Source organism: Choloepus didactylus, chromosome 9 (assembly GCF_015220235.1).
Source record: "Choloepus didactylus isolate mChoDid1 chromosome 9, mChoDid1.pri, whole genome shotgun sequence".
NCBI lineage: Eukaryota > Metazoa > Chordata > Mammalia > Pilosa > Megalonychidae > Choloepus > Choloepus didactylus.
The window spans coordinates 133,856,440-133,875,853 of record NC_051315.1 but is presented as its reverse complement, the minus strand read 5'-3'; the positions used below and the strand labels follow the sequence as shown (position 1 = coordinate 133,875,853).

Below are 19,414 nucleotides of genomic sequence, written 5' to 3'. Positions count from 1 at the left end.
TGCCCCGAGGCAGCTACAAGCCCAGCACCCTTACCCCATTGGTGATTTTGCTTTTCATTTGTAGCTCCATACACAATATGCAGAATTGTTTTCCATTTTAAGATTTTAAGAGTAACAGGTTCACCCTGTGCAATCTTTTCCAAAGTTTCCTTTTGCATTTCCTTCATGACGGACAACATGGAGAAATTTTCCGTGCATTTGTTGAGTGGCCATTGGGGGTCCCACTTCTGTGAACCCCTGTTGGTGTCCAGGCTTTGCCCTTGTCTTCTGTTGAGCTGCCCCTTCTTGCTGACGGGGGTTCTGTCTGTCGCCCGAGGCCTGCACTGTGCCTTGACTTGGTCTCTTGAGCGGTCGCTAGTTATCCATCTGCTCCTCTCCGGCTTGTGTTTCTCCTGCCTGCTCCTCCCTGGGGTCACAGATGCCCCCTACGTTTTCTGTATTTTATGTGTCGCTTTCCACATTTCATCTAAAATAAATTTGTTGCAGGTGATGTGAAGTAGGGAGCCTGCTTTATCTTTCCCAGCTGCTATTCAACGGTCTGATATCACTTATGGCATGGTCTCTCCCACCCGCTCAGGGCCGAGATCTGCTCTCGTCCCCACGGGCATGCCTTGTCCTGAAGGCCCTCCGGGTGAGCTGGGGCTGCGTTTAGGCTGCCGAGCTGCCCAGGAGGGGCCTGCGGGGCTCTCCTGCCTTTATGGGAGTCGGGGTGCACTCTTAGTTCCTGAGGGAACCTCAGGGAGCTTCGCTGCAGATGAACTGTCCAGATAGCTTCGTATTTGTTCATGTCATCATCACCAGGCAAGGACCAGCTTTTGGGTAAATTGTGTTCCTGTTGGACACACCAAACCTGTGTAGGGCTCAGTCTAGAGACTTTAATTCTTCACGGGAGATTTTGTTTTCTAGTCAAAGCCCTGGGCAGGACAAGTTTTCTTGGCCTCTCTGTGTGGCAGGAAACAGAACTTTTTTACTCCTTTGAGGGTCCTCAGGTCACACAGAACGTTTCATTCCAGCTTCCGACCTTACCTGGAGGCCTTCCCGCCTGCTTTTGCCCATCTATGCCACCCAAGCCCCTACCCTTAGTGGGTATTTCTGCTCCTGACACCCCACCCCCTTCTGCTGTGGCCTCTTAGGCTCTCAAGTCCCTGTTTATTTTTAGCACATGGGATTTTGTCCTTCTCTGATCTCAGATACAGTCAGTCTTCATTTGAAGATGCCATATTTGTGAATTTGCCTACTGTCTTATTTGGAACCCCAAAATCATTGCTTGTAGTGCTTTCACAGTCATTTGTGGATATGCACGGAGTGGTGAAAAATTTGCATCATGCATGTTCCCAGCTGAGGTCAAACAAGGTGACACTCTACCATCTCATTTTAGCTCTCACATGGCAAACCACCTGTCCTCTTGGTGGTGTATTTATTACCACGTTTTCTGCATTTTTGTTCTTTTTTTGGTGACTTCCTTGTTTAAAATGGCCCCTGAGTGTAGTGGTGAAGTGCTATCCAGTGTAGTAACAGAAGGCTAGTGGACCTCACAGATGAAACGTGTGCTGTATAAGCTTCGTACGGGCCTGAGTCAGGGTGCTGCTGGCCGTGAGTTTGGTGTTAATGAATCCACAGTTTATGTTACATAAGAAGGTCACGTTTGATCAGTTGACGGAAATATGGTGGCCAGCGGCTCTCAGGAGCCTAGCCTTGTGTCTCCCCTGGGAGCAGTGGCTCAGCGTTCGCTAATTCAGTGTTTGTGGTCACTTTAAAGGACATCACTCACTAGTGTGAATGACAAGAACCGACTGTACACGTGGACTTCTAAAAACAGTTGTTTGACTTCTGACCAGCGTGCCGACAACTGTGCAGGGGAAAGGCGCCATTTTAGCCTAGTCCACCGTGCTGCTGCAATCTTTTCAAATTAAGCATTTTCTGAGGCTTTTTCCTGTTTTTTTTTTGTAACTCCCATGTCAGAACGTTTGCTGATTCCCCAAATTGATGCTCTTTATGTGAACTGCGGCTCATTTTGAGATTTCTTGAGTTTTTGTTGGCGCATCTGTGCTTTCCTGGCCTGGGTACAGGAATAGGTTTAGGCTAGAAATTGGGAAGTTTCCTTCATACTTTCAGGTCAGACGAAGGAAGAAGGCAAACATTTAGATTTACATTAGTTTCACTTTGTGGGGTGAGAGACTCGTCTGTGGGTGGGGGCCTCCCCGTTTGGGAAGGGGTCTTTGCCGTGCAGGGGGGGCCCTGCTGGGGTAGTTGCTCCCCCCAGGCCCCCACCCTGGCTCCTCCACGGTGCAGCTCCTGGTGTCCGAGGTGCCACCTCCTGGGCCCACCCTCTAGCGAGCCAGCGGCCTTGCTGCTGGGGGGCCCGGACCTTGGGTCCCCACGTGGGCTTCTCGCTCAGGTTCTCTGGACCCTGCCCATCTCTGACGGCACCTGCCGTGTGACCGCCCCCATCTTCAGTTTCCAGCAGCACGGACTCCCCCGGTTATAACCCTCCCACCCACTATTTCAGTAGGAATTTAATGTTGGGGGCTGTGGATTTAACGTGTGGGATGTTTTCCATCCAGGACTTGGGGTGGTACGTTAATTACTAACCTTGTTTCTAGACAAAGGGGGCACTGCCCCAGGTCCAGGAGTGCCTGGCCTCACCTGGAGTGGAGCACAATGCAGGGGTGTGACTGTGTGTGTATGTTGTGTGCATGGGAGTGTGTGGGCCACCCTCCATCAGGGCGACCAGTGTGCTGCAGACACCCATGGCTGGCCCGCTGAGCCCCCCATGGCCGGGTGCAGTGGCTGGGGCCACCCACAGGAGGTGTGCCCGGCGAGGGGGCTGGTGTGGCCTGGCCGGGAACTCGGGGGCAGGTTTGGTGGGAACTGGCTTCTCTCTGCCCCTCAGCATGGCTCTTAGGGCATGCCCGAGCTCCTTGGATTTCATGGGAATGGCAGGAGCTGGTGCTGCAGGCCTCTGGGGTGGCACCGGTGGGCGGGCTGGTGGGCCGGGTCCACCCAGGGAGGGCTGAGGCTGGAGGGCAGGGCCCTGAGCCCACCCTGACCACCTCCTCCCCTTGCTGCCCACACCTGTCAGCTCGCCTGGGCAGGCTCCCGCCTCACCTGTGTTTTCCTTTACCCGACAGGGAAAGTGCTCATGAAGAACTTCCAGAAATCCTTCTGGAAGCCCCCGAAGAAGGCAACCAGGGCAGTGCCCCGCAGGCCAGGCAGCCTGAGGCCGCCTGTGTGGGCTCAGAGCCAGTACTCCACCTACAGCGACGCCTGAGCCGGCCGGGGAGCCTTCAGCCACCTCCTCTGCAGGGGAGGAGCTGCCCATCCGCTGCACGAGGCCTGGGGTCTCTGCTTGGGCTCGGCCCCTTGGGGGAGCCACGGTCCGTGAGCTGCCCGCTCACCCCGTGCCTGGGACGAGCGCCAGAGCCTCACACTCATGTGGGGCCCCACAGGAGGGGGTGCCCAGGGCGGGGGTGCCCTCAGCACCCCAGGGCCGGGATAATGGGGACACTGCCAACATGTGGCCAGGCAGAGCTGGGCGGGCTGTGACTCCCAATAAAGTGGCCTGTCAGCCGTCCACACCCAGGAGACAGATGCTTCCCGTGGGCCTCCACGTCGGAATGTGGCCCGGGGCTGGCAGCCATGCTGGCCCCAGATCCAGGGTCCCTGAGGGAGGTGTCACATGGCTTCGAGGTTACTGAGGCCAGGCCCGGCTTCAGGACACTCCCGGGTGTCTCCAGCTGCCTGGCAGGACCTGGAGCCTTCTCGGGGCTGAAGGAGCAGCAAGACATGACGTGTGTACCCAGAGAGGAGGAGGTGGGTGGACCTGGGCCTGGGGGCCACCTGGGAGGTTGGGCCTGGTGTGGGCGGCTGGCAGCGATGCCCCTGCCCTGGCCTCCATCACCTGCACCAACCTGGGCAGCTCAGCCCAGGGCAGACCTGAGTTGCTGGGGGGAGAGGTCGGGGCGGTGCGCAGAGAAGTAGACAGGCTGATACACCTGGCACAGTGGCACCCCCCCCCCACAAACCTGACCGTCTTGGGGTCACACGGCCAGGTCCTTCCATGTCCCAGCCCCTCTCCATTCCCAAAGTCACCCTAGACCCCCCCCCCCCCGTGTACACAGCTAAGCCCCCGTCACGCACACAGGCTCGCACACGCACGCACAGCGAGGTGGGGGCACATCTAGCACAGGAGCCGCCGGCTGTCGTCTCCAGCCTTTATTCACACAAGGACTCTAAGAACAGGTCCCCGTGCAGTGCAGGGAAGGGGCAGCCTGGTGGCAGGAGGGGACACGGGGCAGGGACAGAGCACTGTGCATGCCCCAGTGCTGCCCTTCCCTCGGGGCCCTGACTGTCCCCAGCCCCTGCACCGGCCACTGTGGGGACTGGGTCTGTCTCGGGGAGCCCGGGCAGGGGTCCTGGCCCATCAAGGACCAGTTCCAGAGGAGGCTCTGGGCCCCAGGCCGAGGTCCTGACCTGGTCAGCCATGCTGGCAGGAGGTGCCCCAACGCAGCGTGGAGTAAACAAGTGCTAAATGGCATTCTTGGGGCCCCGGTGCCGGTTGGGACTGCGGTCCCCCCACATCCCCAAGGGGCCCCTTCCTGTCTTGACAGGGTGCAGGTCCCCCTCCAGGGCCTGTCAGCGAGGGCCCAGGAGGGAGAGGGGAGAGGGGCCTGGCAGCCTGGGGTCTGCCCAGATTCTGGGGCCAGGGAAGGCCACCAGGGTCAAAGGTCAGCCCAGGGTGAAGGAAGACCAGAAGCGTTTGTAAATGCGTGGCCGCGAATGAAAGCCCTTGACTGTCAAAGTTCTGCCCCACCCCACCCACCCCCTGCTACTGGCAGCGTTGGGGGGACCCAGGGGCCCCCTGCCCTGCAGTACCAGGCCCAGCTGCCCCTGAGCTCGTTTCCCCTGGGCACCCAGTGTCCACCTGGCCAGGACGCAGCCACGGGTCACCAGGAGCCTGGGCCGGCGTCCCCTGTGCTGGGGTCTGGCCCTGGGTCTGGGTGAGGATGGGGAGGGCGGTGGCCGGGCTGTCCCTCAGTATTCAGGGGTCCTCATCCAGGCGGTGGGCCCGTGTGCCACGGGGACGCTCCATGGAGGCAGAGGGCCCGGGGCCGGCTTTCCTGGGGCGTCCGGGAAGGGCAGCCCCTCCAAGCAGACCACAAGCGGCGGAAAGCAGGGCCCAGAGGGGACGTGGCTGGGTCTGGCACTGTCCTGCCCAGCCAAGGGGGCTCACGCCACATCTTTCGCGGCAGCAAGGACACCTTTTCCGGGCCAGGCTTCCACCTCGAGGCCGTGGGGGTCCGCGCAGCAGCTTGGAGCAGGGGCCCTCACAAGTTTTAAGGTGTCACACTCCATCCTGAGGGCCTGGGAAGTGGGAGCCCCAGCGTCCTCCCCAGCGCCCGGGAGGCTGCGGGATGGATGGGGAGGAGGGGTCTGCACATGCGGTTCCCACAGAGGGGGCGGGAGAGAAAGGCACAGGCCCGCTCTCCAGCGGAAACCGCCACGCCGCCCCGTCTGCGGGCCTCACACATGGGGGGCACGGGGAGGGGCCGCAGGGAGGCAGCCACCATGCCCCTGAGGTCTCTGAAGTCCATGGCTTTTGGGGACACCTGCTCCCTGCTCCCTGGGGGCCTCGCACAAATCTAAAGGCCAGGGCGGTTGGCACGTGCACCCCGGTCCCAGGGCAGACGCGGAGCCACTGCCCTTCCCCGTCCCGCCCTGGTCCCCTCGTGGCCGAGGGAATTAAATATCATCCATTCTGGGTTTTGGCAAAGTCTGCCCCTGGCTGCAGTCCCGGAGGCCAAGGGGCAGTTACCGCTCCTGGGGCCCGGCCGCTGTGAGGGCCAGGGTGAGGAGCAGGAGCAGGAGGGCCGCCCAGGGCTGGGGGCGGCCGGCCCCCGAGTTCTGCCCATCCTGCTCCGACAGCCCCGGGAGGGCGTGGGTCAAGGTGGTCTGCGCGCTGGAGCTCTTCTTGCTGACCCTGCGGCGGCAGGCCTCGTCGGGGCAGCCGTCCCCGCTGCCCGAGCCGCTGCCGTCGTCACCTGCGGAGGGCCGGGGTCAGGCAGGTGCGGAGCGCGGCCCTTTCTGGGGGGGAGCCCCGAGTGGGCCCCACCCTGACCGTGAGGACAAGAAGCGACTCTGGGGCGGCCTCCCTGTCGCCCCCAATTTGAGCCAAGGTCGCACGGGCGTCCTGGCCAGGTCTCAGCTGTGCCGCGGAGACCGGGAGGCCTGGGGTCTGCGGCTGGGGGAGAAGGCCCGGGGGGCATCAGTGCCCTCGGAGCCGAGTGGGGGCCCCGGGGACGGAACCGGCACTGATCGCGCTCGTGGAGGCTCCACGGGACGCGGTGCAGGCCCCGCGATGAGCCCCGCCCCACCCAGCTCCCCGCCCCGCGGCAGGCCCCGCCCACTAAGCCCCGCCCCCCGTGCAGACCCCGCCCCTCAGCTCCTCCCCGCGGCAGGCCCCGCCCACCAATCCCCGCCCCCTGTGCAGACCCCGCCCGTCAGCTCCTCCCCGCGGCAGGCCCCGCCCGCCAAGCCCCGCCCCCGTACAGACCCCGCCCATCAGCCCCTCCCCGCGGCAGGCCCCGCCCATCAAGCCCTGCTCCTGTGCAGCCCCCCGCCCCACCAGCGCCTCCCCGCGGCAGCCCCCGCCCACCAAGCCCCGCCCCCGTGCAGACCCCGCCCCACTCAGCTCCTCCCGGCGGCAGGCCCCGCCCGCCAAAGCCCCGCCCACCAGCCCCCCAGGCCCCCCCCCCAGGCCCCGCCCTCACTGGCGTCCTGGAAGTCCACGTCGTTGCCGCTGTAGGCGCCGCGCAGCCGGTTGGTCATGATCTTCAGCTGCATGATCTGCTGGCGGATGGCCATGTCCGGCTTGGTGATGTCCACCTCCACCTCGGGGTTGTTGATCTGGTTGGCCAGGCCGTCGCCCATGACCTCCGGGAGGTACCTGGGCGAGGTGGGCGCAGCCCCAGGTCACCCGCAGCCCGAGACTTGGGGGTCTGCCCGGGGCCGCTGGGAGCTAACACCGTCGCGGGCGCGTGGGGAGCAGTGCACGGGATGGGGCTGGGGCCGCGCCTCAGGGGTGTCCCGCCGCACGTCGCACGTCAGGGGGTGGGCCAGGGGTCGCGCAAGGACCCCGGCAGTGACTGAGGAGGGGACCCCTGCGGACACCCACCGGCCCTTGGTCAGCCCATTCCAGCAGCGCTCGTCGCTGGCGGCACTCATAGCTATCTTCTCAGCACACAGCGTCCCCGGGAGGCTGACCCAGAAGTCCTGGATGTCACGCAGCTGGGCCTTGGCCTCGGAGACCTGCGGGACAGCAGTCAGGCCATGGGTCACCCGCCCACCCCGCCTCCCTGTGACCTGGCCCCAGATGGTGGTCGTGGTGTGAAGTGCCCCTCACCAGCTTCTCCAGGGTGCCCGCAGGTGGCTTCTCCTGCAGCACCAGCTTGCCCCGGTGCTGCTTCTCCTCCGTTCCAGGGGCCTGGGGGTTGACCTTGGGGTTCCCGCAGCCCTGGATGACCTGGGGAGACAGTGCAGGGGTCCTGGCTGGGGCACAAGGACCCTTGGCCTGCAGGGGGCCACACTCGGACACTGCCCCACCCCACCCAGTGTGCCCGCACCTTGGCCGTGAGCGTGTCCCTGTTGTCCTGGAGGGCGTTGATGGCCTCCGCCAGCCACATGTGCACGCTGCCCATGACACTTTCTGCACCCGATGGGCCCCAGAACTTGTCAGTGATGAGCACCATGGAATCTGACATGGGAGAAAACATGCGTGTGACCCCGTGTGCATGTCAGCGACATGTGGTCCTGACTGCCCGGGGGAAAGGCACGCCTAGCCCGGGGGGCCTGTGAGCGTGTGCTCAGGTCCGCCCTGCTCATTCTCACCTGCGCACACCACTGGGCTGGCCAGCATGTGTCTGCTGCACACCATGTGTCTGCACATGTGCCCAGTGACCTACACAGATGTGGCACCCAGAGGACACGCCTTGGCATGTATACATGTGACCCATCACGGGGCAGTGCACGTGTGTGTCGGTTCACACCTGCTTTGATGTGTGTGCTCTTGGGTGCAGCACACGTACATGTGCACACCTGTGCCCGTGCCTGTGACCTCGTGTGCATGCCGGCAGAGATGCACGCCCGCCCACCGCAGGCTGGCACACGTGCGTGTATGCTTGCTGTCCCCACAGCTCAGTGTGTGCACACCGATTCACACGCTAATGTGCTAGCATGCGGGACGCCGGCCTGCCACGCGTCACCTGGGTTGGCATGCGTGCTTGTCGGCACGCTCCTGCAGTGGCCCTGGAAGGGAACCGTTACCCCACGGGGCCCCTCCTGAGCAGTGGCTCCCCACCTGGGCCGTGCAGAAGGAATCCGTGCCACTTCCCCCCCAGTGCCCCAGCCCCTGCCATCGCCCCTGGTGGGCGCCTCTCCTCTCCCACAGACTCCCAGTGGCCCGGGCACGCAGGTGGACAGGTGTGGGGGGCCGCTGCTCACCCAGGAGGTTCCTCCACTCGGCGTCCAGGTCGGCCTGGTTGGCCAGGCAGCCCTTGAGCACATTGCGGCAGTAGTCGGGGCAGGGCCGGGCGCCAGGGACGCCGAGGCAGTGGGCGCAGTAGACAAGCTTCATGATGGCCCGCGAGCACTCGGGGCCCAGGGGCACCTGGGGGCAAAGGTGGCCTGAGCAGGGCCCAGGCGGGGGGGCCCCAGCTCCGTCCACCTTGGCATGTGGCCTTGGCCTGCTCCCGGCCCTTCTTGGGGGACCCTGTGGGCCCTGGGGCATTGGTTCTAATTGCCTCTGTGGCCACGGTGCTGCTGTTCACTACCCACTGTTGCCACCACCTTGCAGGGCAGAGTGACCCCACTGAACAGGAGAGAAGCTGAGGCTTGTGGGGGGCCTTGCCAAGGACATCGGCTGGAGGGGAGCAGCTCACACCCCCTGTGGCTGGGTCTGTGTCCTCCCGCGCCTGGTGCTGGTGTCTGGCAGGTGCTGTCCCCTGGGGTGTGGCACCCCGCTGGCCGGCAGGGCCTGGGGCTCAGGTCCCCACCTGTCCCTTGTCTGTCCTGATGCACCTGCAGCCCCGATCCCCCCAGGACGTGGTGAGGATGGGAACCGACAGTGAGGGGGCCTGGCACAGAACCGTCACCGCCCCAGAGGAGAGTGGGGGAGCCTCGGGGGCAGACCGCGGGGGGGTGCGGAGGGGCCCCCAAGGGCACGGGGCAGCCGTGCGCACCTGGGCCACCTTGCGGACCACGTCTCCGGCCACGCCCAGGCCCTGCACGAAGGAGCGGGCGGCCACGAAGGCACGGACGGCGCGGAGGCGCAGCTCCCGCGGGGCATCGGCGAAGGGCCGCAGCGCCTCGGCCTGCTTGCCCAGGCAGTCCAGGAAGTCGTCGGACGGGAGCGGCTGTGGGTGCAGCTGCCTGAAGAGGCGCTCAAGCAGGCGGGCCCAGAACTCGGCCAGCGTCTCCTGCAGGTGCAGGTTGGCACCGCGGTAGTAGAGGCGCAGCTCCGCGTAGAGGTCCCGGAAGGCCCTGGTGTTCTGCGTGTACAGGTCTCCGTAGGCGCTGGGGAAGGTGTCCTGCAGTGCCCACTCCGACTCGTTCAGCAGGCGCTGGAAGTGGTCTGGGGAGTGGGACGGGGTGTGAGGCGTGCTGGGGCCCGGGGGCACCCCCAGGGGACCTGCTGCTCCGTGGGGACAGCTGCCTGGGCACAAGGGCTGGGCGCCAGGCTCCGGGCTGCACCCCCGCCCCACGGGCTCCCTGGGACCCACCCTCCTGGCCCTGAGAGCTGGGACCCCAGTGGGGGACACGCCCCAGGTCCCAGGGACTCCAACTGGGTTCCAGCTGGCATTTCTGAGCTGGGCAAAGAAAAGAGGCACTGTGACCCAGAAACCACAGGGACGGCTGGAGAGGTGCCGCCAGCAGGGGCAGGGAGCCCTGGGGGAAAGGGCGGGCCCTTCAGGCCCTTCTCTGGCTTTCCATCTCAGTTGGTCCCTCGCTGCCCCCCAGCTCTGTCACCCCAGCTGACCCCTCCTGGCTGGGGACCCTCCAGGTCTCTGCACCCTCCTCCTCAATCCTGCCTGTCTCTGCATCTCCCCCTAGCTTCTGGCCCTCTCTCTGCCCAAATCCCCGCAAGTACATCTTGGGCTCGTCCTCGAGGGCCGTTGCTGCCCCTTGCCCCACAGGCCCTGGACCATGGCCAGCAGGGAGGGCACAAGCTCCCGTGCTCTAGGGACTCAGGGGCCCGTTTGCTCTGAGGCGTGACAGATGCCAAGCCCGGAGCTTGCCAAGCAGTCCCCGGGCCTGCCCCACCCGACCTCGGGCTGCAGCCGGCTGGGGCAGGAGACCCTTCAGTGGCCTGGGCCAAGCCCCTCATAGTTCCCAGGGTGGGAGCTGGGGCAGCTTCTGGGCCGGGCTGAGGGACCGTGGGAAGGGGCAGGCTGTCCCAGCTCCTGCTGGAGCACCTACCACGGGACCCTGCCCTGGTTTCTCCCCCTAAGGGAGCTGCCCTGGGAGGTGGGGTGCAGGGGCCCGGGGCCCAGAGTCCTTCTAGGCTTGCCTCCCACTAACACTTCCTGGGGCTGCTGGCACCGGAGCACAGTTTGCCTTCTGCTCCTGCTTGGAGAGGAGACAAAGCAGCCCCTCTGTTTCACTGTTTGCCCTGGATGGCAGCCCCCATGGTGAGGAACTGTCGCGGGACCGGGCTGGCCAGGGTTGGGAATGTCCCCAGCCTCCGGCCACACGCCATCTGGGCCTTACATTCTGACCCAGCGTGGAGTGGAGCCTCCCACCGTCCCTTCACGGAGCTCAGAAGCTCCCGAGGCCACACAGATGTGCTGAGGGGTGGCCGCTCCCTCCAGCCAGCGCTGGGCCCTCCTTGGTGACAGGGCCGAAGGGCTCACGGGAGCACCCACTGCTTGGGGACCCTTACATCATGGCCATGTCTCTACCAGGCCTCGCCCGTGTTTCTCCAACGCCTTCTACTGTCCCCTTGGGCCCCTGAAGCCCCCAGGCACCGAGGCCTCGGAGGCCCCTGAGGCTGCAGCCCAGCTGCCTGGGAGCTGATGCTGCTAGGCTTGCCCTGTTTGGGCCCCGTCCGAGGGTGCTGGGCTCCAGCGTCCAGCTCCGGGCACAGCTGTGGCTCCACAGGCTGCAGCAGGGCTGGCCGCCACCCCTCAGAGCCGACCGCTGCCTTCTGCAGGGCACTGGCTGCTGGGATTCCAGCCTGTGGAGCTCAGTTGCCAAGGAGCAAGGGACCTTGGGAAGGGCTCCCGGGTCAGGACAGCATGGGGCACAGGGGTCCCCAAGGCTGGAGAGGCCCCAGGCAGGCCAGAGGGCAGCGGAGGAGGGGGGCGGTGTGAGCCAGCTCATCTCCCCGCCCCTCTCCAGTCACCCTTCCAAGTGCTGGCTCAGCAGCTGGGGACCCCGCAGACCCCCTGCCCATCCTGCAGCCTCAGAGGGGACACACACAATACCCTCTCCAGGTTCAGGGGATGCCCTGACACCTCCCACAGGAACAAGAGGTGGGAGAGGACCTTGGGGCCACCCGGGGCTGGGCAGCTGGACCCAGGCAGGGCGGGCAGGCACCTGCCCACAGGTCTGCATGGCTCACAGGTGCCACCCGGGGTGTGGCCATGAGGCCAGGGACAGGCTGGGGCATCACCCCCCACCTCTCTGGACTGGAGCTGGATGACACGTGGGGAGGAGTGGGGCGATCTCTGGAGCCCCTCAGGAGCCGGCCCATGCAGGCTTATTGGGTAGGATGCTGGCGGCTCCGAGTTCCAGCTGTGGGCAGAGCTGCTGTGGCTGAGTCGGGGGCCCCACCAAGAGCAGAGATCCGGCCAGAGGGGCCAGGGGCAGGTCGGGAGTGAGGAGTGAGGTGGGGCCAGGAGAGCCATGGGGTAGACGGCTGACCCAGAAGGGGGTGCCCTGGCCAGAACCCCAGGGACCCTGGCGCCCCGAGGGTGGGCAGACCACAAGAGGCTGTCAGCCGGGCTCAGCAGGACTGAGGGGACAAGGGCTGGATGTGGGGTTCAGGTCAAAGGAAGGGCCCTTTCTGCTGTGTCCCTGTCACCCGGGAGGCGGCCTGGGGAGGGGCAGGTGCAGACGCGCTGTGGGGTGGCGGATGGCACAGTGGGCCTGGAGGAGCTCGGGGGCGTTTTCCCAGGCGAGCATCCACGGACATGTGCTGAACAGGGGAGAGGAGGAGTCAGGAACCAGGGTGGGGAGCGAACACCCCCACAGCAGGGAGGGGGCAGGGCAGTGGTGCCAGGGAGTGGGGGTCTCAGCAGGAGAGGAAGGGGTAGGCTGCGGGCTGCGTGCTGGGGGCTGACAAGGAGCAACTGGGGGTCCCAGGCTGATGTTGGAGGGGAGCTGAGGCCTCGGGGCCAAGAGAAGGCAGGTGGGGTCCCCATACATGGGACAGACCTGGGGGGTGCTGGATGCTGCCCAGCACAGGAGGGATCTTGGTTGATGCAGGGTCCTGCTGGCAGCCCGCCCAGGAGCCCCCATGCTAATCAGCGCCCAGGCCATGCCCTCCACACGCCGGCGTGAGCAGCACTGCACCATGCCATCCCGTGCGCAGGGAGGACGGCCCCCGGCCAGGCACAAGGCTGTTGACATCCCCGGGGGCCCCCAGACTCCTGGCCTCTGGCTACTGGGGCCAGCCTGGCACTCTGCAGCTCTGTCCCCAGGCCCCTGGATTGGGCCCCGGGGGCACTTCCCTGAAGGAAATCCCCTCCCCAAACACGAATACCCCTACCCGGGCACGCTCGCTCCCCGCTGGGTGTCTGCAGACAATCCCAGGGGCTCCCGTCCCCTACTGACTGCACCGCCCTCCAGCCCCACTGTACCCTCAACCCAGCCCCCAGCCCCGGGCACTCACCCTGCCCAGCCCCCCACCCCGACCGGCCTCACCCGCGCGAGCCCAGGGCCCCTCACCATCGATGCCGCGCAGCTGGGCGCCGAGCGTGGCCTGCAGGGCGCGGCTGCTGTCCCGCAGCGCTGTCTCCAGCTCGGCGCGGCTGCGGTTGGCCAGGTTCTCCTCCATCTCGCTGGTGCAGCAGGTGTAGCCCTGGGGGCAGATCCGCAGGTGCTCACCTGTGGGGAGGGGCTGCGTGAGGGAGAGGAGGGTGGCGGGCTGGGTGGGGGCAGCCTCCCGGGCGGGCTGACGGCCTTGGGGTGGGGGGCGGCAAGGTGAAAGCAGAGTTTGGGGAGGGAGGACAAGGCCCTGGGCTGGGCAGCCCCAGGGGGTGATTCAGGAGCACACCCTTCCCAGGGCAGCACATCTCGGGGTGGTGGGCAGTGGGCGGGGGGCACCGGTTTAGTCGAAGGCTGAGCCCGGGGCAGGGCTGCGGCCCCACTTGCTCCTCCCAGCACCCTCAGCCCCACTTTGCTGCCCCCACACACCCCACCTGGGCCCCGAGAGGCTCAGGGCCTATCTGCACCCCAGCAAGGGCAACTGGGGTCCTCTGGGTGGGGGGGAGAGGGGCTCCCAAAGCTGCCTGGCTCCCGACACTGGCCAGGGTCCTTGCAGCTCCCACCGGGAGAGTAGCAGGCCAAGGGGTGGGGTGCCCAATGGGTGGCTGGAGTTGGTGACAGAAGGACCCGGAAGCATGGTTCTGGGCTGACCAGAGGCAGCAGCCCCACAGGCCATTCCCGTCTGACTCCCGCCGCTCCAGACAGAACAGGCTGCTCTCTGGGGCCTCCTGCTCCAGCAGGACACCCCCACCCTGTACCTCCTTTCGGGTGCCCTGGCACTCATGGGCACCCTTCCCTTCAACCCTCGAAGCCCCAATCCCGCTGTCACCGCTCCTGCCGCTGCCACGGGCACTCGCTCTGCTGCAGTGGTGCTTGCAGCGCAAATCCCTGCACCTCCAGCCTGGGCCCAGAGGGCGGTCCTCGGGGCACACACAGTCCGCAGCAGCCACCTGCAGCCGGGGACGGCCCAGTGCAGAGGCCAAGAGTCAAGCAAGGGGTTGGCACAGATTCCAGAGACACTTGTCAGCCAGGGCTGTGATGGTGCCAGGCTCGGGGCGGGCACAGGGCAGGGCCTGGGGGCCGGTGCATGGCCTCTGCCTGGCCTGCCCTGGGCATGGAGAAAGCGGCAGGACGTGGGGCTGGCTGGGCACAGGGCTGGAAGTCGGGCAGCAGCCGCTATAGCTCCGGGGACGGGAGGGGACAGCCACGCCCTCCGGTCTGAGATCACCGGGACCCCGAGGCCCCCAGTCTTCTCCCAGCCTTCGCAGGGGATGGGACAGGAGAGGGGCCCGGGACGCAGGCCGGGCAGGGCAGGGGGCTCGGTGCGGCAGGCACGGTTGGTAGGGGCTGGGCGGTGGCCTGGCCGGGGTGTCCCTGGGCCTGTGGCCTGAGGGGTGGGCCCAAGGTGATGGCCCAAGGTGACCAGGGGACAGGAGTCTGCAGCATGGTGGTGGTGGGGACCAGAAATCTCAGCCTCAGGCAGGCAGGAGCCGCAGCTGGGGACGGGTGGGTGGGAGCTGGGCCAGCAGCTCGGGGCGGCCTCCTGCAGGCCCACCGCCCTGACTATGGGGGGTCACTGCCTCCTGTCCCGGAGTCTCGGGGGCTGGGCGGGCAGGGAGGGGCGGGCAGAGGCAGAAAGGACAGTCACAGCTCCAAGCTTGCTCCTGGGGCTGCTGCAGTCTCTGGCCCCCTCCCCTCCTAGTGCTCTCTTCCCCTTTTGGCATTCTGGAACATTCCAAGTGGGGGAGGGGGCTGTGGCAGGAGCAGATGGAGTTGGGGGAAACCCGGCCCCACAGCTTAGGGTTTCCACCTGGGCTCTCCCTCCCCTGGGCCCAGGGCCAAGAGGTGGTGAGGAAAAGGGGGTTCCTGGGCCCAGGACGTCCTAGAGGAGGGGGGATAAGGTCGAAAGTAAGGGGGGCTGCTATGTCCCGTGTCTGATGGCACGGGAAACAAGATGGGGCCCCCATCCCGAGTCTGGAGAACCCCACCATCCTGCCCAGGACCTTAGAGGTGACAGCCAGCGGCCCCTCAATGAAGGGCAGCTGTCACCCTCGAGCAGGGCTGGGAGCCCCTCAGGCTGCTGGGGTGAGGAGGGACCCCCTTCCTTCTGGGGGCAGGGACACAAGAACAGCACTAGTGACCAGCGTCTGCTCTCCCAGCGGCGTTTATTGACCTGGACATGCGGCTCTGGTCCGTCCCCTGCCGGGAAGGGGCAGGGATGGGAGAGGGACGGGGCGTCTTCCCAAGACCCACAGCCAGCTGGGCAGAGCAGCCACGGAGGGCACCCAAGAGGGGCTGACCTGTGCTCACCCCATCCCATGGGGCCAGGGCGCCCTGCTCCCCAGACTGCATCGGGCCCCGGAAGGCCCCGGGACTGGGTGGGAGGAAGCTGGCGTCTCGGACCAGCGGGTACCGGTGGGTGGGCCGGGGTGTCAGCCGGGGCTTCCAGGAACCACTGAGCTCAGGGTGTGCGGTCACGGGGCCCCCAGGCCTCAGCCTGCTTTGTCCCGAGGCTGCCCTGGATGACAGCGTCCCGGCTGGCCCAGGACCCCGGGGAGGCAACTCAGGGCTCCCGGCAGGGGGTTCAGGGCTCCCTAAGTCCGGCGGCAGCTGGAGATCCCCCCACTGGCTCCTCCCTGGGGGTCCCCTCCCTCCGTTCACATGGGCGGGAGAAGGACGCTAGGCGAGGGGCGCTGGGGGCAAAAGCACCAGACGGGGACGGTCACACCCCGGGGAGCTGCCGCCCACCGCCGAGTGCCACGGCCGGCCCACCCGTGCGTCCCCCGCGGCCCCTCGCCCTGCGCGGCCACCTCGCCCAGCCGGCCCGGTGACCTGCGCTCTTCCGGCCGCCCCAGCACAGCCCCCGTCCCTCCCTCCCTCCTCGGACAAACACGGGAGTGAAGACACGGAGCCAGAGCCTGGGCGCCGGCCTGGGGCCCCGGGCAGGCTGGGCCGCGAGGTGGCCTCCCGGCGGCCTGGCGCGGGCCGACGCGGTGGCCCCAGGGGTGGCGGTCGAGGCGCGAGCCGGGGCCAGGCAGGGCAGCTCGCCGGTGGCTGCTGGACATCAGAGGAGCCGGGGGTGGGGCTCCACGGGGTGCCCCCAGTGGGCGTCTGGAGGCGGATGTGGGGTCTGCCCGGAGGGGGCCGAGCTCCCCAACCAGGAGCAGCCCAGGCAGGCTGGGGAGCTCCGCCACGGCTGTGGGGGCTTCGCACGTCTACGGTGGGATTCTCCTTTTTCCATGCAAACCTCCTCACCCCCAAATCCCACCTCTTCTCAGCACCTGGGGAAAAGGGGGGAGTCCTGTGTCCTTGCTCCCCTCCCTCCCAGAGCTGCCCAGTCCCCCCTTCCCACCTCCCCGTCCCCTCCACCAGTAAACCTGATACATTTTCCACCTTAAAGGAACAAACCCACCAGCAGTCAGGGGGACCCTGGGGCGGCTCCACCCACGTGGCCTCAGCATCTTCCCTTCCCCGGGCCGCCCCCTTGCTCCACCCAGCCACCGTCCTTCCTTCCCGGGGGGCTGTGCTGCATTTGCCGGGAGCACCCACCTCCCTTAGCCTGGGGGACCCTCCCCTCCCGATGGTCCAGATTGTTTCTTTCTAAATTGGGAGGTTGGTTGTTTTGAGGCAGGTTTGTCCAGGCCCCTCAGTTCCTCTAAAGCTTCTCCTCTGGGCTCTGCCGCCAAATTCCAAATGCCCCCATGGCCCAGATGCCTTCTGATTGTGCAACCGTGTGGGTTGCCCCAGCGCCCATTTGCAGTTCCTGCCTCTTCCTGGGAAGACGCATGTCCATCTTGTCCCCTCCTGACCTGACCTCCTGGGGTCACTCCTCCCCCCCAGCCCCCTGCAGGCCTAGGACTCACACAGCTCTCAGATGCTCGCCCTCTGGCCCTCCCTGCTGACAGCCGTGGCTCCCAGCGTAGGTCTCAGGATGTGAGCAGGCTCCCAATTGCATCCCCATCCAGCAGCCACCCCTGTTGTAATCTGCAGAGTCACCCCAAGACCCCCGTCCTGGCAGCAGTCACCATCTACTGCTGGGCACAGGCCTCCTTTGTCCCAGCTCGGCCTGGCAGCTGACCGCCACTGGTGGCCCCGGGGCCCTCCCAAGGAGGCTGCAGAGGGGAGGAGACGCCACACCAAGCCCCACCCTCCAGAAGCTTCCACTGCTCACACACAGGAGTCATGCAGACCGGAAAGCCTGCTCAACCCTCCTTCAAAGCCGCCTTCCAGACGCTCAGCACCAGCTGCCCCTGCCGCCCCCCCAAATGCTCCCCAGTGCAGCCTGACAGTCACCTGGACTGGTCCCCCCGGACAGGGCGGGACATGGCTGCAGCCACAGCTCCTGGACCACGGCCCGTCAAGGCCAAGCAAACCAGAGAGCACCACGGGGCCCAAGGAGAGGCCAGGTTGGGGAGATGGGAGAGCGGGAGGGTGAACACCTTAGACGCCCCCTACTTGATGCTGGACCCAGGGGCAGGGGACAGGAGCTGTCGCCAAGCAATGGACCCTTCTCCTGGAGCCCTTCCCTGCTCCCCCAGCTCCTGGATTCCAGCTCCAGGGAGCAGGAGGATCCTCCTCGCCTGCCCATCAGCCTGCGGGGGACATGGGGAATGGACAAATGGTTGGCAGATTCCCCCCTGGGGCTTCCTTTCTAATTCCCCCTCCCCCAAAAAAGCCCCCGCCCCTGGTCAGTCCCTTTCGCTGGGAGGACAGCTGAGCACCTGGTGTGGGTCCAGGAGAGCGGTCCCAGCCCCACCTGTGATGAGGACGTTCCACCGCTGTCCCTTCTACTGACGCCATCCACGGGGCAGAGCAAAACCAGGGCTTGCGGTCCCTCCCACCGCCACCCTTCCCTCCACCAACAGCCTCACCAAGGGCCCGAAGCCCCCTCCGCCATTTCGGCCAAATGACAGCGTCACCAGGGAGCCCGTCGTTGCCGCAGAGCCTCCATCACGTCGGGGGCCCCCAAACCAAGGGGTGCCGCTGCAGACACCTCTATGGTCCGTGCCAGGGTCCGCCCCCCAGGCCCACGCGGCAGGCTCCTGACACCCGCCGCTGCCTGCCCCACGACCACCGCAGAATTGCCCGGGCCGCGCCGTGGCGTCCACAGAGAGCGGACAAAGGGGCTCTGGGCACGTGTGGCCCAAGCCGGGCTGCGCCACCCCCAGGGTCCCGCGCGCCCCGGGGTGCCGTCGCCTTCCGCGGTGAGCCGGCCCGGGGCGCCGGGGTCTGCAAGAGGCCGCAGCGGGCAGCACCGGGTGGTGCGGCGAGCCAGGGGCGCTGGTGCAGTGGGCGCGGCCGGCGCGGCGGGGAGGGGGCTGGCGGCCGAGGAGGGGGTGCCGGGGGATGCGGCAGGCAGGTGGGGGGGACAGGAGGAGGAGGCCCACGCGATTGGCGGGGAAGGGGCTTGCCGCAGTGGGTGCGGCAGGCGTGGGGAGGGGGCGGCGGGGGAGGGAGGGGGCGCGCAGAGGCTGTGACAGGCGAAGGGGGGATGGAGATGGTGGCATGAGGAAGGGGGGCCTGCTGCAGGAAGGGGGCTGCGGCAGGCAATGGGGGAGCAGAAGGAAAGGGGGAGGGTGCTAGGGCCGCAGCGGGACCTGGACGAGAGGGAAATGGGAATGGGGTGAAGAGGGGTACCGATGGAGAGGAAAAGAGGTGGCTGGGGATGGGATGCGGTGAAGATGGGGAGATCGATGGGGGTGAAATGGAGAGATAGGACAGACGAAGGCAAAGACTGGGCTCCGGTGGAGACGTGGGGGAAGGGATGGCGCCGAAGATGGGAGTGGGGCGGTGGGGACCGCGGGGCGGTGGGGCACGGGGGAAAATGAGGCTGGCGATGAGGACGGCGTGAGGATGGGGATGTGAGCCCGGGAATGGGGGCGCGGCGGCGCCGCGGGAGATGGAGATGGAGGTGGGGGCGTACGGCCGGGTTGAGGCCCGCGGGGTGGCCCAGCTTGGCTCCCAGCTCCGCGGATGCCACCCGGGCCATGGCCCGGAAATCCCTGCGAGATGGCGGCGGCGGCGGCGGCTCCAGCGGCGGCGGTGGCGCTCCGGGCGGTGCGCGCGGGCTGGCGGAGTTCGGTCGGGGACAGGAGGAGGAGAGGAGCGGGGTGGAGACGGGACGGGGCGTGGTGGCGGCAGTTGCCGGCCGGCTGCGATGGGTCTACGCGCTGAGGGCTCTGCCGCCGCCGGGGCGCGGGGCGCAGCGCTGCAGCCGCACTGGTGCGCACGGCCGAACGGCGGCCCGACGCGGGCAGGCACCTCCCCGCAGCCCCGCCCCCACGCCGGCACCGCCCCCGTCTCCCTGGCAACCGGTCGCGGCCCCCACCCCCAACCCCCGGCCCCCCGCCGCCGGGCGCTGATCCACCGCCCCCCTCTGGCCACGGCACCCACCGCCTCGCCCGGCCTCCTTCCAGGCGCCGCGCATCAG

The 19,414-nt window shown here is 66.6% G+C and overlaps 2 protein-coding genes across 5 annotated transcripts in view; one reads left to right on the top strand and one right to left on the bottom strand.

The window, feature by feature from the left end:
• The window catches only part of ANKMY1 (ankyrin repeat and MYND domain containing 1), an 87,189-nt gene extending 83,611 nt beyond the window's left edge, over positions 1-3,578 (top strand). For all 4 annotated transcript variants that reach the window (XM_037848840.1, XM_037848843.1, XM_037848841.1 and 1 more), the window contains one exon: positions 3,132-3,578. In XM_037848840.1, the coding sequence (XP_037704768.1) occupies positions 3,132-3,271 (140 nt within the window). In that variant the 3' untranslated portion in view covers positions 3,272-3,578. The remainder of the gene's footprint in view (positions 1-3,131) is intronic.
• Positions 3,579-4,200: 622 nt separating this feature from the next.
• The window catches only part of GPC1 (glypican 1), a 29,673-nt gene continuing 14,459 nt past the window's right edge, over positions 4,201-19,414 (bottom strand). Inside the window, exons 2-9 of the mRNA XM_037850048.1 lie at positions 12,946-13,104; positions 9,237-9,628; positions 8,500-8,665; positions 7,623-7,753; positions 7,403-7,522; positions 7,175-7,308; positions 6,771-6,946; positions 4,201-6,041 (exon numbers count right to left, since the gene is read on the bottom strand). Coding sequence (XP_037705976.1) covers positions 5,812-6,041; positions 6,771-6,946; positions 7,175-7,308; positions 7,403-7,522; positions 7,623-7,753; positions 8,500-8,665; positions 9,237-9,628; positions 12,946-13,104 — 1,508 coding nt within the window. The 3' untranslated portion in view covers positions 4,201-5,811. The remainder of the gene's footprint in view (positions 6,042-6,770; positions 6,947-7,174; positions 7,309-7,402; positions 7,523-7,622; positions 7,754-8,499; positions 8,666-9,236; positions 9,629-12,945; positions 13,105-19,414) is intronic.